We start from the raw sequence: 17,997 nt of genomic DNA, 5'->3' as shown, positions 1-17,997 counted from the left end.
GTCAGTGGACAGGAATTAGACAAATTGAAAGGTTTAAGTGGCACCAATGAGGAAAGGGAAAAGACTTCTTTGTCTTCTTCCTCTGCCCATGCCTTCTTTCATTTCCGTCAGCCAGCCAGGTCTTAAGCCATGTTTTCTATCAGTCCTAAGGCTGAATTCAGAGTGAAGGAATTACAGTACTTCCCAGGTTGCTGACCAGCCTGCTGTCTTAGTGTTCATTTTGTGGAAAGGCCTGGAAGCCAGAATTGATTGAGTAGCACTCTGTAGTTGCTCAAGCAGCATTATACAGGATAGATTAGATAAGGAGAAACTAGAGGTGAGTAGTCTTATAGTAATCCTTATAAAGACATGAGCTGCTGAGAACCAAAATTATAGTGGTCACAGTGAGATAGTGTGGAGGGGATAGAAAGGCACATGGTGTAAAGAAAGACTAGTCATTAGTTATTTACTGATGACAAGTCTGTATACAAGAGTCTTAGTTACCAAAGAGCAAGCCCTGGTTTGGACTTTGGTTTAAACTGATGTTTTATTTTCTATTATCTTTATATGTTTAATCTTTAAATGAAAGAAATTTACACTAACAAAATAAAGATCAACAGTAGAGATTTTGTTTATGGATACATTCACTAAATTAGAAATACATTCTTTAAATTAGTTACTAGCAGAACTAGATTCTAACAGTATAACTAGAGCTATTTCCCTGGAGTCTTGACAGAACTACAGAACTCAGAAGTGTAGTGTGCGTTTAGCTGAGCCTCGCCTTCTACACGAATGGTGAAAGCACTGGGAGGGATGATCTGAAATGCCTTGCCAGGTCCTTGAATATTTACTCCTTTGTTCCAAAACAGAGATTAAAAGATGAAGAGTAATCTCCTCAAACGTTTCATTAAACAGCTAGAAGATGTTTTCTTATAATCAGAATCAGAGTTTTATTCCATTGTCCTGACTTCTGGCTGGTTTATGTCCTTTGTGTTTCTCATTCAATACTTACACTTTGGGTTTAAATACTTGCAGTACTACACACTGTAGGTTTAGTAGTAGCTCACTTTGACTTTCCTTCCCGAACAGAGTCTGCTTCCTTTTGTATTCTTAACAGCTAACTTCTCGGGATGCCTTCGTGGTTCAGTGGGTTAAAGCCTCTGCCTTCAGCTCAGGTCAGGATCCCAGGATCTTGGGGCCGAGCCCCACATTGGGCTTTCTGCTCAGCAGGGAGCCTGCTTCCCCTCTCTCTCTGGGCCTGCCTCTCTGCCTACTTTTGATCTCTGTCTCTCCTGTAAACTAAATAAATAAAATCTTAAAAAAAAAAAACAGCTAACTTCTCCCAAGTAATTGGAAACTTAGCATCTGTAAAAAGCAGATAAATGTTAAGAGTAACAATTTTAGGGGCACCTGGGTGGCTCAGTGAGTTAAAGCCTCTGCCTTCAGCTCAGGTTATGATCTGAGGGTGCTGGGATTGAACCCTGCATCATGCTCTCTGCTCAACAGGGAGCCTGCTTCCTCCTCTCTCTCTTCCTACCTCTCTGCCTACTTGTGATCTCTGTCTGTCAAATAAATACAAATCTTAAAAAAAAAAAAAAAAAAAAAAAAAGAATAGCAATTTTATTTCCCACTTCAAAATTTACACAAATAACACATATGTTACTTTTTCAAATGCAAAGCAAAACTTGAATTGTGTGGTCCTTCAGATGTTTTTCTTCCCCCCCACTCAAATCCTACTAACCTCTGTGGGTCACAGGTATAAAGTTTGGTTTATATTGTTTGACACTTTTTAAAAATGCATGTGTTTTTTAATGTATATAAGAATATATTCATTTTAAAAGCTAAGGTGTTTTTTTTTGGGGGGGGGGGCTAAATGACAGTTTGTAGATCTTTCCAAGTCAGTACAGTAAGAACTGCTTTGTTATTTAAACTCTATAGAATTCTATAGTCTGGATAAACCAAAATACACTTACTAGGATATTTCCTAGTAATAAATTTTGTAGGTTACTTTTTAATATTTTAAAAATTGTAGGTTAACAAACATTGTAGGTTACTTTTTAATATTTTGGTATTACCTATATTGCCAGAGTGAGCACACAAACACAGGTGTGTATATACACACAGTTTTGTACTCATGGAAGGGTATTCCCATAAGATAGCTTTTAAGAAGTGGAATTGCGGGGCCAAAAGATTGGCTCATAGAATTTTGATATATACTGCTAAATTGTCTTTCAGTACTCTCTCACCAAATGCAGTGAGAATCCATATTTTCCCATACTGCCAACATCAGTATACAGTGCTTTTTTTTTTTAATTTTGCTATTAATTTTAGTCTGTAAATATTAAATAGATTCTGTATGGTAAGCAAAGATTGATACAGTAAGATACAGATAAGATTCCCTTGCTCATAGGGAAGTTGTCTTTTTTTTTAAACAGAAATATAGACTATATGAAAGTGAATAAATAATACACTTTATAGATCTTACTTAGTATTGTTAAAGAAGAAGGAGTTGCTGTAATTGAGGTTAACAGCACTGACCTATATTCCATTCAGTGGAGACAATTAAGTTAAGACCTTAAAGTATAAGAAAGAACCAAGCATTTGAAGAGTTAGGGAAAGTTTTCTGAGCAAGCAGAGCTTAGTAGACCCAAATACTTTGGTGCAAAAACCTGGTGGTGTTTTAGGAATTTGTAGAAACCTAGTGTGGTTAAAGCATAGTGAGTGAGCAGCATGAAATAAATTCAGAGGGGTAGGCAGGACCAGGACATGTAGGACTTTGTAGACTGGATTAAGGAAATAGAATTTTCTTCAAAATAGGAAGTTTTTGTAAGATTTTGACATTAAGTGACATTAAGTCACTTGGGAAGTGACATTAAGTATTATACTTGTTTTGTGAAAAAATAAATGGGAAGGAGGCAAGAGTAGTTGTAGGAGGTTCCTGCAGCAGTGCAGGGGAGAGATGATGGCATGAAACTTAGAGTGGTAGTGGTGGGAGGGTGATGGAGAGGAGCAGTCAGCAGCATATTTTTTGGAACAGAGCCAATAAAACTTGCTTGTATTAGAAAGTGGTTAAGGAAAGAAAGTAGTCAAGGATGATTTCCAAGGTTCTGATTTTGGCATTTGAATAAACATGGTGGCATTTACCAAGCCAGGAAAAGTTGAGAAAGGGACAGATTTTGTTTAAGATTTCTGTTTTTGACATGTTAAGTGAGCCAGGTTCAAAGGACTGCTCTGGACTGGGATATATATTTGAGAATTTTTAGTTTAGGTGTATCTAAAGCTATGTTATTGGACACGATCACATAGACAGAGGATGTAGGTTGAGGAGGGCTTTTAAGATTTAGAGAAGTTAGGTGAGATAGGAGAAACTAGTTGGGAGACTAGAAGGAGCAGTTTACGAACTACGGGAAAAAGCGAGAGTGTGTGTAGACATAGAAATTAAAGGGGGAGTGAGTCAAAAAGAAGAGTGTTCAGTGATGTTGGAATACTGCTGAGGGCTTACCTGAGTAGATGACAAAAAATTCCATTAGGTTTAGCTACTTAGAAGTTATTTGCAATTTTGAGAATAATTTCATGGAAGTGGTAGATGTGCAAACTAGACTGGTGTTTGAAGAATGAGTGGGGCATTTCACTTCTGGCAATTTGGTAAACTAAACACTTTGAAGGGGCCCCTATGCTTTAAAAAAGAAAGAAAAGTTTGTATTTTTATACATTGGCTTGACACTCAGCCAAGATGTTGCTAATATACTGCCCCTGTTTTCTGCCCCCATCTCAAAGAAAGAAAGCCAGCATAAAAATAAAAGTCATACCTCGTGCGGTGACCCTTGCGAAGTAAGCAGTCAGCACTATAAACACGGGATTTCACTAGGGGCAAATGCTGATAAGCAGTGCTGCAGTTTGGAAAACATATGTTGTGCTAGCTGTGAGGTGACTAAGATGGAAACTGATCCTGAAACTCTGTTAAGCTTCTGGCCTTGGAATGATGCCTAACTGAGATTAAATAGGTAATACCCCTGTGTCTCCAGCAGAAGACAAGTGTAAATCATCTTCAGAGAAAACCCCTCCTCTGTTTAGGCCCATAGGGTTTTCATTTATTAACATTCCATCAAATAGGAGCACAAAGTCCAAGATTGCTTAACATATAAACAATATTACTGTTAGTGAAATTCAGCTAAAGACGAACAACAAGATCAGTTTCATCTTGGAATTAGCAGAAACAATATAAATTATATATGTAATGTTTAAAAATAAAAGGTAAAATTGATCAAGCAAAAGAAACTCATAATGAGACTCAGAATGATGAGGCATATTTGAAAAACAACCAAACAAAACTTTTATAAGTGAAGAATAGTTGTTTACCTAAATGCATGAGTAGACCAGATTTGAAGAATTGAGAGGAAATTACACAAAATGCCACAGAAACAAGAATATAAAAAATATGAAAAAAATTTGAAGAATATAATGAAAAGATCTAATAGAAGTCCAAGAAGGAAATTTTAGAGATTAGAGAAAATAGAGGAGAAACAATATTTGAAGAGATAATGCCTAAGAATTTTCCAGAACCAAAAAAAAAAAAAGATTTAAATTCAGAAATATTAGAAATTATGTGTTCCCATTATTTGCAACCAGGAGAATTATAGGGAAACTATAGAACACTAAAGACCAAGAGAAAAGTTTTAAAAGCAACCAGAGAAATAGAAATAAACACACACCAAAAAAACCCAATTAGATTAAGAGATTAAATTATAAGCAATTGTACTAATTATAGCAGGTACTTTCATAGAATTTATTCTACACCAAGTATTATTTTTAAGTTTAAAATAAAAAAATTTTGGGCTAAAATACATATAAAATACATAAAATAATTGTGCTAAAAAACATAAAATGTTACCATTTATAAGTGTATAATTCAGCAGTGTTAAGTATATTCACACTGTTGTCTAGTAGATCTCCAGAGGTGTTTTCATCTTGTAAAACTGACACTCTATCCCCAAAGAACAACTCTCCACTTCTCCTTCCCTCCACCCTCCACCCTCCACCATCTACTGTCTATGCATTTGACAACTTTTGATAAAGAAGTGGAATCATACAGTACTTGTCTTTTTTGTGACTAGCTTATTTAACTTAGCATCATGTCCTTGAGATTCATTCGCATTGCACCCTGTGACAGAATTCTTTCTGAATTTTTTAAGACTGAATAACATTCCATTGTATGTTTCTACTGCATTTTATTTACCCACTCATCCATCCATGGTTGCTTAAGTTGCTTCTACCTCTTGGCTGTTGTGGATAATGCTGCTATGATTGTGAATGTGTAAATACCACTTCAAGGTTCTCCTTTCAGTTCTTTTGGATATATGCCGGAAGTGGGATTGTTGAGTTTTGTTTCTCTTATATTTAGTACACGTGGATCATCAAGCACCATTGATTGAGAAGTCCATCCTTAATAAATGAATCTGAATGTTAGCTGTATCTGACACAAATCAGATTTTCAAAAAAATGATTATTTTCTATGTAGGCTTACGAGTTATGAAAAAATGATTACTTTGGTCTTCCTTCCTGTCTAGTCTCGTACTTAAGCTTTAGGAGCTATGTTTAAAATTATCCACAGCAGCATTTTTTTTTTTTTATTGGAAAATTGAATGGTGTTTGTTTTGTTTTGTTTTTTTGCTATCAGTAATAGAATGGACAAATAAGGGGCACCTGGGTGGCTCAGTCAGTTAAGCGTCTGCCTTCGGCTCAGGTCATGATCCCAGGATCCTGGGATGGAGTCCCACATTGGCAGAGCAGGGGGAGTCTGCTTCTCCTTCTGACCCTCCCCCTTCATGCTCTGTCTCTCTCTCACTCTCTCAAATAAATAGATAAAATCTTAAAAAAAAAAAAAAAAAACAGAATGGACATATAGTTGTAATATAGTCACATGAACTCTTAATATTTTACAACAAGATGGGTGCCCGGGTGGCTCAGTTGGTTAAGCAACTGCCTTCAGCTCAGGTCATGATCCTGGAGTCCCAGGATCGAGTCCCACATCAGGCTCCCTGCTGAGCAGGGAGCCTGCTTCTTCTCCCTCTGACCCTCCCCCTTCTCATGTTCTCTCTCTTTCAAATAAATAAATGATAAAGTCTTAAAAAAATATTTTACAACAAGAATGAGTGAACTTAAAGAGTCATACATCACTTTAAAAATACATTGTAGGGATGCCTGGGTGGCTCAGTTGGTTAAGCAGCTGCCTTCGGCTCAGGTCATGATCCCAGCGTCCTGGGATCAAGTCCCACATCGGGCTCCTTGCTCAGCGGGGAGCCTGCTTCTCCCTCTGCCTCTGCCTGCCATTCTGTCTGCCTGTGCTCACTCTCTCCCCCTCTCTCTCTCTGATAAATAAAAATAAATAAATAAATAAATAAAAATAAAAATACATTGTAAGAATATTGTTTGAAGAAAGATAACAAAAGAACAGTGTATCCTGTTCATATACGGTTCAAAATATGAAACTTAAGTTATACACAATTTTGATATAAACATATGAAAAAAATCTTAAAAGCAAGAGAATGGTAAACTCTTGAAATTCAAGGTAATTGCTAATTGTTAATTCAAGGTAATTTTGAAGGAAAAGGGAAGAAATTGAGTAGGGAAGAAAAGCCGAGATAGTAGTAATTTTCTTTTTACTAGTGCATATTATTCTTCATTATTATTATTATCCATTATTCTTCATACCTCATTTGAAAATATTTTGTTACTATTATTTTGTATGTACTGTGTAGTTGATAAAAACTTTTCCAAAAAGAATTCATAGCAAAAAGAAAAAGTGGTAAAGAAGTAGAGGCAGCTTTTTGAGAATGTTTTTGTGGAAGAGATAAGAGAAATGAGATGATGGAGGATATTGTGGGTCGCTTATGGGTTACTGTTTATTAGTGTTTGAACATCTACATACACTTTACTAGTGCTTTCTTTCTGAAAACCGCATTCCAGGTCTTTTGCCCGCTCTTGATACTGGATGGATTGTCTCTTATTGGTTTACAGGATTGTGGATATTGTTGTTTTGTCTCATACGTATGTGTCACCTATTTTCTTTCAACTTGCCCTTTGTCTTTAAACGTTTTTTATGGATAGTATGTATAGAAGCTTCATATATGTATGCTGTTGCTCTGTTACTTATCAAGTATCATGATCTATAATACTGTTTCATTCAAATTATTTCACTTCTAGTGACAGATAATTTTATTTATATATTTAACTCAGAAAATAATGAACTACATTTTGTCCTCTTTAAGCTGACTATATTCTCTTTGTATCATCAGTTGTACTTTGGAAATTTAGAAACTGTATGTTGAAGTGCTATGATTATTCTTTCTTGAAGGTTTCGACCAAATACCAGAGAACTGTGGTGTTACAATGCAGTGGTTGCTGATGCCAGACTTCCCTCTGCAGCAGACATGCAATCCAGATGCAGTATTCTAAGTCCTGAACTTGCCTTACCAACAGGATCCAGGGCTCTCACCACCCGATCTCATGCAGCTTTGCACATTCTAGGTAGGGTTGCTCTTTTGATGATCAGCTAATTTTCATTAATATGTGCTGAGGATTTTTTTAAAGAATATTTAGATTTGTGTTTTATTTTCTCATATGTGTTAAACAACAATATTCTAGTTGCAATATACATTAAACCCTCTAACTTAAAGAAGTTTATCAGTCCCACAAACACCAACATATCAGACTTGAACCAACACAATTCATGTATGGCCAAACATAAAGCATTCCTGAATATAATTTCTATCAGGAAAATTTTTTTAAATACTGTTTTTTTCAGTTTTAATATAAAAACTTTAGAGATGCAGATGGAATATTCAAATGTATAATTATAAAATTTAATTTATATACATTTTTAAATAAATTCTACAAAATGTTTTTATATAATTATGAATTTTGTATATATTACTTGTTTTTTCTTATATAACACCATTTTCACAGCACACCAACTTCACTTCTATTTAATTTAAATATAGCATTTTTTCAGAATTTATATATATTCTTTTCATAGAAGTTATATACCAATCCATGTAACTACTTATTTATTGCTTTTAAGAAGACTCGTTTATGGTTATCTAAAATTTTCAGCTCTGAAATCATATTTCTAAGTATAATTAAATAGATCATACATATAATTCCTTGCTTCCTTTTTCTCAAATTTCATGTGGTAATCATTGTAAACATCCAAAACTTGCATTGATTAAGGTTCTCTCAGCCTGCTATGTCTTCCTCATGTAGAACTCTTAAGAATCTAAAAGTAATTCAGAGTTTCATAAAAGGAAGAACCTTGTAAAGACTCAAAGATTGAGCGAGTCCAACTTTTCAAGTTTTTGCAAAACATTGATATATAGAATGTGTTTACATATAATTACCCAAATAGAGAATTCTTACTGGTTATAGGTATTCTTTCATGAAATATTGTTTAAAGCTTAGAGTGCATTTTTGAGCACACTCAGAGTTGATTATTTTAATTTGTCCCCTACAGCATCTTATACCATCAGTATAATGGGAAATTTTAATATCAAGGAGTTGAATTTTTGTTTGTTTCTAGGTTGCCTTGATACCTTAGCAGCTATGCAGGATTTAAAAATGGGTGTTGCAAGTACAGAGGAGGAGACTCAAGCAGTAATGAAGGTTTATTCCAAAGAAGATTATAGTGTAGTAAACAGGTTTGAAAGTATGTATATTTATGTTTAAGAAATATTGTTATTTAAGTGAAATATATATACATAGATATTTTATAACATTAATTATTATTTATATCCTTTAGGTCATGGAGGGGGCTGGGGTTACTCTGCTCATTCAGTAGAAGCTATACGTTTTAGTGCTGACACTGATATTTTACTTGGTGGCCTTGGTTTGTTTGGAGGGAGAGGAGAATATACTGCTAAAATTAAGGTAAGCAGATTTTGACACTGTTGCCCTTTTTTATTTGAAGATGTTGGTTTTGACTTAGTTTATGATTTTATATACATATAATATATAATAGAGGACTTGAGAAAACTCTGCTAAAATGTAATGCGATAATACTAGATCATGGACTCATTAGAAAATCAAAAGTCAAGATGGGAGAAAGTGAACAGAAAATGATTTTTTAATAATTTTAGGCTGAAAGAGACTAGTCCATCTCAGTCATTTGTACTGAACTTCCTAGTGGTCTAGTAATAGCAGGACATTTTGATATGCCTCCTTTCTGTTAGCCACTTTAATGACAGGTGCACAGCTGTTTTGATGCAGGGACATTTTGATGTAGCTTTAAAAGTTTTTTAGCATTTTTGATGCCAAATCCTTTGTAAACTGACATGATCACCCTGAGGCAGGGACCAGGGATGAAGCTAGAGATAGAATATGGGGTATGGATTTCATCGGGTAGACAAAATAAAAATAATCAAAAGTCCTCAGTTTACTGTACCTGTTCATCTCAGAAAGGGTCTGCAGTTATTCCAAGCAAAGGATGTGCTCATACTTTGAAAATTCACTAAGATCTTGAATGTTCCACTTCTCGGATTAATCTGGTTTTGCCTTTAAAATAAAAGAGAGGGGCGTGTCTGTGGCTCAGTCAGTTAAGAGTCTCTGACTCGGTTTTGGAGATTGAGCCCCAAGTTGGGCTCCACACTGGGGATGGAGCCTGCTTAAGATTTTCTGTCCCACTCCCTCTTCCCCAACCTTCGACCCCTGCTCACATGTGTAAGCTCTCACACTCTCTCTCCAAGAAAAATTAAAAATAAAAAAAATTAAAAATAATTTAAAAAATAAAGAGAGAAAACTATAGTTTGTGCCTTAATTTCAGTAGCAGGCTTCATTAAAAATTCTAATTAAATGCCATCTGTTTAGGAGATCTTTTCTTACTCCTCTCAGTAATATCTAAAACTTATATTACTATGTTAAAACTCCCTTACTATGATTGTTTTTGAGGACACGTCCCCTAGAAGCTGAACCAGAACTGACAAACTGTTGAAGATATAGCTTCTTTCTGGCTGTAATTGGAATACACATGCTAAAGAAATACAGATAATATGGAAATTAAAAAAGAATTACAAGCCCCTTGAGTTATATAGAGGATAGGGATGAAATAATAATTAAGAACACTTAATTATTAATACAGTGGCATAGGTAGGTAAGTAGGTACATATGAAGGAAGGAAGAAGAAAAGAAGGAAAGGAAAAGAAAAGGAAAAGGGAAACAGTTTTGGTTTTTGGCTTATTTTAGAGCAACTGCTTTCAAAGGGTTATTGAAAATGTCTTGATTTGAAGTCAAGATAGAAAAGCAAAGGCAATGATGCAGTGCTAGTTGGCAATTCCTATTAAGTTTTTGAGAAGATACATTTTTTTCTGTCCCTGAAAGGTTTTTCATTTTGTTTTGATAATATTGAACACCATAGTGACCCTTCTCTCCAGTAGTTGTGGTATAGAAGTATATAGGCCTTCCGTAATGCTGTTTATATATTAGGTATGATTTTTTTCCCCCTCAAGTCTCAGATCTCCTTTTACTCCTCCCATTCCCTGAAAGTGAACTTGCCTTTGAAATTCAGTTATCGGGGCACTTGGGTGGTTTAGCTTGGGTCATGATCCCAGGGTCCTGGGATGAGCCCCACATCTGGCTCCCTGTTCAGCAGGGAGTGTGCTTCTCCTTCTCCATCTGCCTCTCCTTCAGCTCATGCTCTCTCTTTCTCTTCTATACGCATGTTCGTGCGCTTTCTCTTTCTTGCAAAAATAAATAAAATCTTTTTAAAAAAGAAATTCAGGGGCACCTGGGTGGCTCAGTGGGTTAAGCTTCTGCCTTTGGCTCAGGTCATGGTCTCAGGGTCCTGGGATCGAGTCCCGCATCGGGCTCTCTGCTCAGCGGCAAGCCTGCTTCCCCCTCTCTCTCTGCCTGCCTCTCTGCCTACTTGTGATCTCTCTCTGTCAAATAAATAAAGAAAATTTAAAAAAAAAAAGAAGAAAGAAAGAAATTCAGTTATTAATGAGTAGATTAAGGTTTTCCAACAGAAGTCTTTTTTTTTCTCCATTCACCTCTTTAAGATATACATTTTTTTTTCTAGCAGTAAATCTTGTTTTTTTATTTTATTATCATATTTCTGGTTGATTCTTCTCTTCTGTAGGTTTGTCCTCTTCTACCTGGAGACTAAATTCTTCTAGACCCAGCCCTAGCCCCTGTTTCCTCTGTATTTTCTCCTAAATATTCTCTAATAAGCCCAAAGTTTAAATAGCTGTCAGAGGGACGCCTGGGTGGCTCAGTTGGTTAAGCAGCTGCCTTCGGCTCAGGTCATGATCCCAGCGTCCTGGGAACGAGTCCCGCATCGGGCTCCTTGCTCCGCAGGGGGCCTGCTTCTCCCTCTGACTCTGCCTTCCACTCTGTCTGCCTGTACTCGCTCTCGCTCACTCTCTCTCTGACAAATAAATAAATAAAATCTTTTAAATAAATAAATAAATAAATAAATAAATAGCTGTCAGCATACCATAATGCCCAAATTTTGAATGTCCAGCTCTGACTTCTTCTTTGACCCATTTCCATGTGAGTGCTTTTAAGGCATGACAGTTGTTGGTCTTTATGTTGCAACTGAATTCATGCTCTTTCCCTAGGATGTGGCTCTCTTCCAGTGGTTTGTCTCTTGAATAGTACCATCCACCATATACTTCTTACCATAAGGCAGAAACTAGACATCTGTCTTGATAGGTTCTCTTTTATCTCTTTCCTCCTGCTAGAAGACTCTTCCACCATGAACTACTCTGGGCAAAGGTACTTGTGTACTTGTCTAGCCATAGAGACTAGCCACCTAGCTGGACTCTGTACATATTCTTAATTTTATGTACTTTTTATTTACATTCTCTCTCTTTCCCTTCCTTCTTGAACGTACTCTAATCGGCGTTTTGCCCCCCACTCTACCAAAGCTGCCCTGTTCAAGAATGTGAGTGATTTCTGATTGCTGAAGCCAGTGGTCAAGGCTTAGTCCACCTCTTCCTTAGCCAGTCAACATAATTTAATCTTATCAACCCCTTCTTTTATATACTATCTTCACTTGTCTCCCACGGTACCACACTTGGTTTTCCTTCTGTCTCACTGACTGCTCTTTTAAGTCTCATGCTGGTTACTTATTATCTTCCAGACCTCTACATATTGGAGACCTCTTCCAGACCTCTATAAGAACTCAGTCTTGGGCACTTTTTAAATCTACTCATCCCTGGAGTGATCCAGCCTTATGGCTTAAGTATTTTTCTTCTTATTATTAAACCTCAAAAGTCATATATACAGCTGCCTACTTTGCTTCTCCTCTTGGATAGCTAATAGGCATTTTGGATATAGCATATTTAACACTTATCTTCTGGTCATCTCTCTAAACCTGCTGATACTGTATTTTTCCCATCCCAGCTAATTGACCTAGAATAAACTTTATTCTTCCAGCTGCTTAGGCCAGAAATCTTGGAGTCATCATTGCCTTCCCTCTGTCACACCCCACATCCCCTTCAGCAGCAAATACTATTGTCTACACTTAGGAAATAAATCTAGGATCTACACTTCTAAAAACTATCCCTAGTACCAGACTCTGCCACTCCTCTCTGTTCAGATTCCTGCAATGTCTTCTTATATTAGATTAAAAGCCACAGGCCTCATAAGGGCCCACAAAACACCAGAATTCAGTGCCATTATCATTCTGACCTTACGTTATACCAGCTGCCTCACTCTAATCCAGCCACACTGGCCTGCTGTTGTTCCTCAGGCAAGCCAGGCATACTGAAACCTCAGGATCTTTGCACTGGCTACTCCCTCTCACTACAGCTCTTTACTTCAGTACCTGTGTGATTACTTCCTCATTATCTTCAGGTCTTGACCCTCTGGTGAACCTACTTAAAACTAAATCCTCTCCCTTACCCAGAAACTTACTTCCAATAGCCACCATTTTTTTGTTTGCATTGTTCATCCCTATATGCAAGTGTCTAGAATTGTGCCTGTCACACAGTATGTGTTAAAAAATAATTTATTTTTTAAAGATTTTATTTATTTGACAGAGAGAGATCACAAGTAGGCAGAGAGGCAGGAAAAGAGAGAGAGAGAGGGAGGAGGAAGCAGGCTCCCTGCCTAGCAGAGAGCCCGATGCGGGACTTGATCCCAGGACCCTGAGATCATGACCTACGCTGAAGGCAGAGGCTTATTAACCCACTGAGCCACCCAGGTACCCTGAAAGATATTTTTTGAATATAAGCAGGGGAGCCAGGTTAGGGGGAATTCATTAAGGACCTGTATGTCATGCTACAAAGAAAGAAATGAGAAACCATTGAAGAATTTTAAAGAAGTATTCCAATCAGATACTCATTTTAAAAAGAGTACTGGGGGTCATTAAACAAAAATAAAACTTTTTAGCTTTGTGGTGTATGGGCCAGAGCAAAGAGAGAACAGAGATAAGAAGACTGATGAGTTCTAACTAATAACCGTGAGCATCCTTGAATTGACAAAACTTCGATACAAGCAATAGAATAGATGTAGTGATGGCAGAAAGATACAGAAAAAAGGATTATTCCAGGTTTTTTATCTGAGTGAGTAGGTGAGTGATAGTGCCATTAATCAGAACAGGGGAAGCAGGAGACAGGGGAGTGAGTCCCTTTAGAGCTATGAGATCCAGCTGGTGGTAGGCGGTGTGTGGCAGGTGGATGTAGTGACTGTTGAGAACAAGAGCTGAGCTGGAGACAGATTTTCACATCATTAGCATATAATTGAAAAAATGAAACATCTACCCTAGTAATTGCCTAGTAAGTTCCCTTCTCTTTGTCCTTAGTGTTTTATCTGCCTTTTTTGTAGTTCACTGCTGTAATTCTCCAGAGAAATAAGGGGTTTTTATTTGTATTGGTCTATTTTTAAAGAAAAAAGATCTCTTCCTGATAATTCTCCTTTATTTTAATTTAATTTCCTCACTTTTCCTCTTTGATATTAACTATCTTATCCTTTTCCCAGACTGTTTGGTCCTCCCCTTGTTTTATAACCATTTGTTTCCTCTTCATCTCTCCTCTTCCCATGCCGTATTACCTCGAACTACTTTTTGTTATCCGTGTTTTTAAGGATGCGTATCTTCTCTTATTCCTCTGTCTCTCCGTAGCTAACACTTTTGTAGCCTTTCTTTCTGGGTATTTTTCTAAGTGCTTACAAAAAATTACTTTTTGTAATTCTCAAAAATTACTACGAAGTAGGCACTGTTAGTGTCCTCCTTCCTTTTATGGATGAGGAAACTGGATCTCAGATCTCACAGATTCTAAGTGTTGAAGCAAAATTCTTCCTCATTTGAAAGCTCACGTAGATAAAATGCGTTGGTTGAGTTCTCTCATTCCATCACATGTTTATATTTGGTACAGAACAGCTGAGAACATTTGCTATAAATAGATGAATATATAAATAAGGAGGACTGAGATTTACATAGGCCATAAGTTTCTTAATTTAAATATGTAGGGTTGTGTATTTAACATTTAAAAAGCAGGCATTCTGATTTTTGTATTCTGGAGTGTCCAACACATTATTGGAAACACACAAAATTATAAACATATTATTCAGCAGGTTTGCATGACTGAGCAATTGGACATGATGTGTTTTTCTCCTTTTCCCAGCTATTCGAGTTGGGTCCTGATGGAGGAGATCATGAAACCGATGGAGACCTTCTTGCAGAGACCGATGTGTTGGCTTATGACTGTGCTGCCAGGTAAAGATTTCCTCATTACTCAGCAGCATCCTCACATACTTAATGTAAAAAAATTCATTGTGAGTGAAGAAATGTAAGAATCTGTGGGGATGCCTGGGTGGCTCAGATTGTTAAGCATCTGCCTTCAGCTCAGGTCATGATCCCAGAGTCCTGGGATAGAGTGCCACATCATGCTCTCTGCGAAGCCCTCTCTCTCTCTGCCTCTCATCCCTCTCTCTCTGCCTGTCACTCTGTCTACTTGTGCTCTCTCTCTTTCTCTATCAAATAAATAAAATCTTTAATAAATAAATAATCTGTGATCAGATGCTTGAGAAATTAAGCTGTATATTAGGTAAAGGAAGTGTTGTATTTAATAGAACTGTACTAAAACTAATATTGTTTTCCGTATTTGTATTTTAAAAGATAAAATATTTCTCCATTGAAGATGAAAATATACATATATTTTGCACACTTTTATTTTCGTGTATCGCTTAGAGAGCACCTACTGTGCTAGCTTTCTAGTAATGTCCTAGAATTATTTACTACTTGTAGCAGTATGTCTACAGTACCAAATAGACATAGCAGGCCATAATTCAGATCACTCATGTGGCCTGACACCATGCTTGTAGTATGTGCTTGAATATAACACACTTGGGGAGGTGGCCAACTTTACTGAAACCTGTTAAGATAATGGGTTTTCTGTTACCAGAATCTGGATGTTTATTTATAAAACTTCATTAAAATGAAGAGAATTCGCTTTTATCAGTCCTCTCTGTGTAATCCCAAGAATTCTCTCTTGTGTTATGACAAGTTAGTGATTTGTTTCAGGGGATATAATGATGAGGAAAAAATAAAGTGAGGTGGCGCCTGGGTGGCTCAGTGGGTTAAGCCGCTGCCTTCGGCTCAGGTCATGATCTCAGGGTCCTGAGATCGAGCCCCGCATCGGGCTCTCTGCTCAGCAGGGAGCCTGCTTCCTCCTCTCTCTCTGCCTGCCTCTCTGCCTGCTTGTGATCTCTCTCTGTCAAATAAATAAATAAAATCTTTAAAAAAAATAAATAAATAAAAAATAAAGTGAACCTCATAATAGTAATAATAAACTGTACTTACCAGTAATAACTATGTTAAAACCTTGTGTGTTATATATAAGCTTTTTGCTTATGTAAGTGCTCCATAAATATTACTTTTTGTAATTGTAATGTTTTGTATTTACTAAAAATGGTAGTAAGACATTAAGTTTGCTTTTAACAGATAACTGCTTTTGAGAACAAAATAGTAAACCCACAGAAAATTTTTAGTTTTTTCACTATAAGCACTCACGAGTATCAGAAGATATTTTTTAGTTGTTTTTTATGTGATATACAAATGAAGATTAGGAAGATTTTAGGAAATTAGTTGATTGATTTTTAACAGAGCCTTAAGATGCCATTGTCACTTAGTATTTATTTTTGAGCATATAAATATGAGTCAAAAATATATCATTTCAAAAAAAAATATATTGTTTCACATACAGAGAATCACCTAGATTTTATTCATTTCCCTGCTAACAAAACCCAGGTTCCTAAGGCTAGAATTAAAGGACTTCAGTAATCTTTTACAACATCTTTTTTAACTTTCTGCCTAACTATACTTTTTTATCTGTCTTAATGCTTTAACCTGACTGGACCTCTTGTCATTTTTAAGCCCTGTTTTGTACTTTCATACCTCTACAGTGCATTAATTTTTTCCCTTCCTCAGATACCCTTCATTCTTTTCTCTATCCCAGTAACAACCACTACAGTCTATTACCTAAAACTTTATCAGATCTCCTTATTTATATATAAGCTTTCTCCTTCTATTTTAGTAAATTTTTTTGTGTGGTTACTGTGACAGGCACAGTTCCAAATACTTTATCTGAATTTCCTCAATCCTCAAAACAGTCCTGTGATCTAGACATCATCTTCATCCCTATTTTCACATGAAGAAACTGAGTCACAGAGAGGGTGTAATATCTTACCCAAAATTACACAACTAGCAGATCACGAAGCTGAGCCTTGATCTCAGGCCATCTGACTCCAGAACCATTTTCTTAACATACTTCCTCTCAAAACACTTTAAAACTGAAATTCATAGTTTCTTTTTCCAATTAAATTGGCATGTGGTTTTTTTTGAACAATTAAAAAAAAATTGTGCTATTTTAATGAGAGCTTTATAACATTTAACCAAGTTTTAGAATTCAAGGTAAGGAGTGCCATCACCATGACAACAAATGACTATTATGTGTATGTTCCTGTGCAGATATTTTTAGTTTTTAATTTGTTTCAGACTTTTTAAAATAGGTTTTTAATGATGTTCAGTAAGAATCTTACACAATGAATTTCATGTTTTATTTATAAAGGATATATAACAAATATATGTAACAGAGTAGTGCAAAGGCATTGTCTTTGACTCACTAATTTTTCTCTCAGAGAAAAATATGCAATGATGTTTGATGAACCAGTTCTTTTGCAAGCTGGTTGGTGGTATGTAGCATGGGCTCGAGTGTCCGGACCCAGCAGTGACTGTGGATCTCATGGACAAGCTTCTATTACCACAGATGATGGGTAAGCAAAATGTTTAAGAATTACTTAAGCAACTCTCATTTTTGTTAGTGGAATATTGTTTTAGCAGCTCAGTCTCTCAGAAGGATAAAAGTGTAAGTAAGACTAGATCATAATGTGACTGCCAAACATTAAATTTATGTAATCTCGTGCCAGTATAAGGTCTAGACAGAACAGGGAGAGAACAGGACTGCTACTCTTTGCTTTTGTCATTTGTCATTTGTATGTATTTCTGGGTGTTATATCATTTAAGAATTTATTACCAATTAGAAATTACATAAAGTGACAAGAAGAATGAGGAACTTGGAAGCCATAAAAAAGAAATAAATACTTGCTATAAAATTTGACAGTCCTTATAAAAACAGTTTATAAATTTCAGTTTTAGCAATATGAGATGACACAGCTTTAATAAGATGTAAGGGGAGATTTACTGTTTAAATTTCATATGGAGAGTGCTTTTTAGTTTATAAAACTCTTTCATATCTATATTCTCATTTGATGCCCTCAACAGTTTTGTGAAACTGTTATTAGCTCTGTTTTCCGCTTGGGAATAGAGAAAGAGGAGGTGAACTGACTTGCTGCACATCGTATCCCGGCTGTGTGGCAGAATGAAAACTAGACCTGGAATCTCTTTTGACTCTAACTCCAGCCTTCTTTATTCTTGGTACTCTGGATTTGTGTGTTTGAAAGGACTATCATTTAGAAGAGAAATTCAGTTTACTCCTTACTCTTCTTGAGCATCTATTTGAAATGAGT

At 36.2% G+C, this 17,997-nt stretch overlaps 1 protein-coding gene across 7 annotated transcripts in view; it reads left to right on the top strand.

Annotated features, from left to right (window-relative positions):
• Positions 1-17,997, top strand: part of MYCBP2 (MYC binding protein 2) — a 272,910-nt gene that overhangs the window by 105,426 nt on the left and 149,487 nt on the right. For all 7 annotated transcript variants that reach the window (XM_059377903.1, XM_059377906.1, XM_059377905.1 and 4 more), the window contains 5 exons: positions 7,334-7,506; positions 8,555-8,680; positions 8,774-8,901; positions 14,595-14,686; positions 17,110-17,244. In XM_059377903.1, coding sequence (XP_059233886.1) covers positions 7,334-7,506; positions 8,555-8,680; positions 8,774-8,901; positions 14,595-14,686; positions 17,110-17,244 — 654 coding nt within the window. The remainder of the gene's footprint in view (positions 1-7,333; positions 7,507-8,554; positions 8,681-8,773; positions 8,902-14,594; positions 14,687-17,109; positions 17,245-17,997) is intronic.

Source organism: Mustela nigripes, chromosome 15, assembly GCF_022355385.1.
Source record: "Mustela nigripes isolate SB6536 chromosome 15, MUSNIG.SB6536, whole genome shotgun sequence".
Classification (NCBI taxonomy): Eukaryota; Metazoa; Chordata; class Mammalia; order Carnivora; family Mustelidae; genus Mustela; species Mustela nigripes.
Note: the sequence above shows the minus strand (reverse complement) of the source record. Positions and strands in the feature narration are given on the sequence as shown.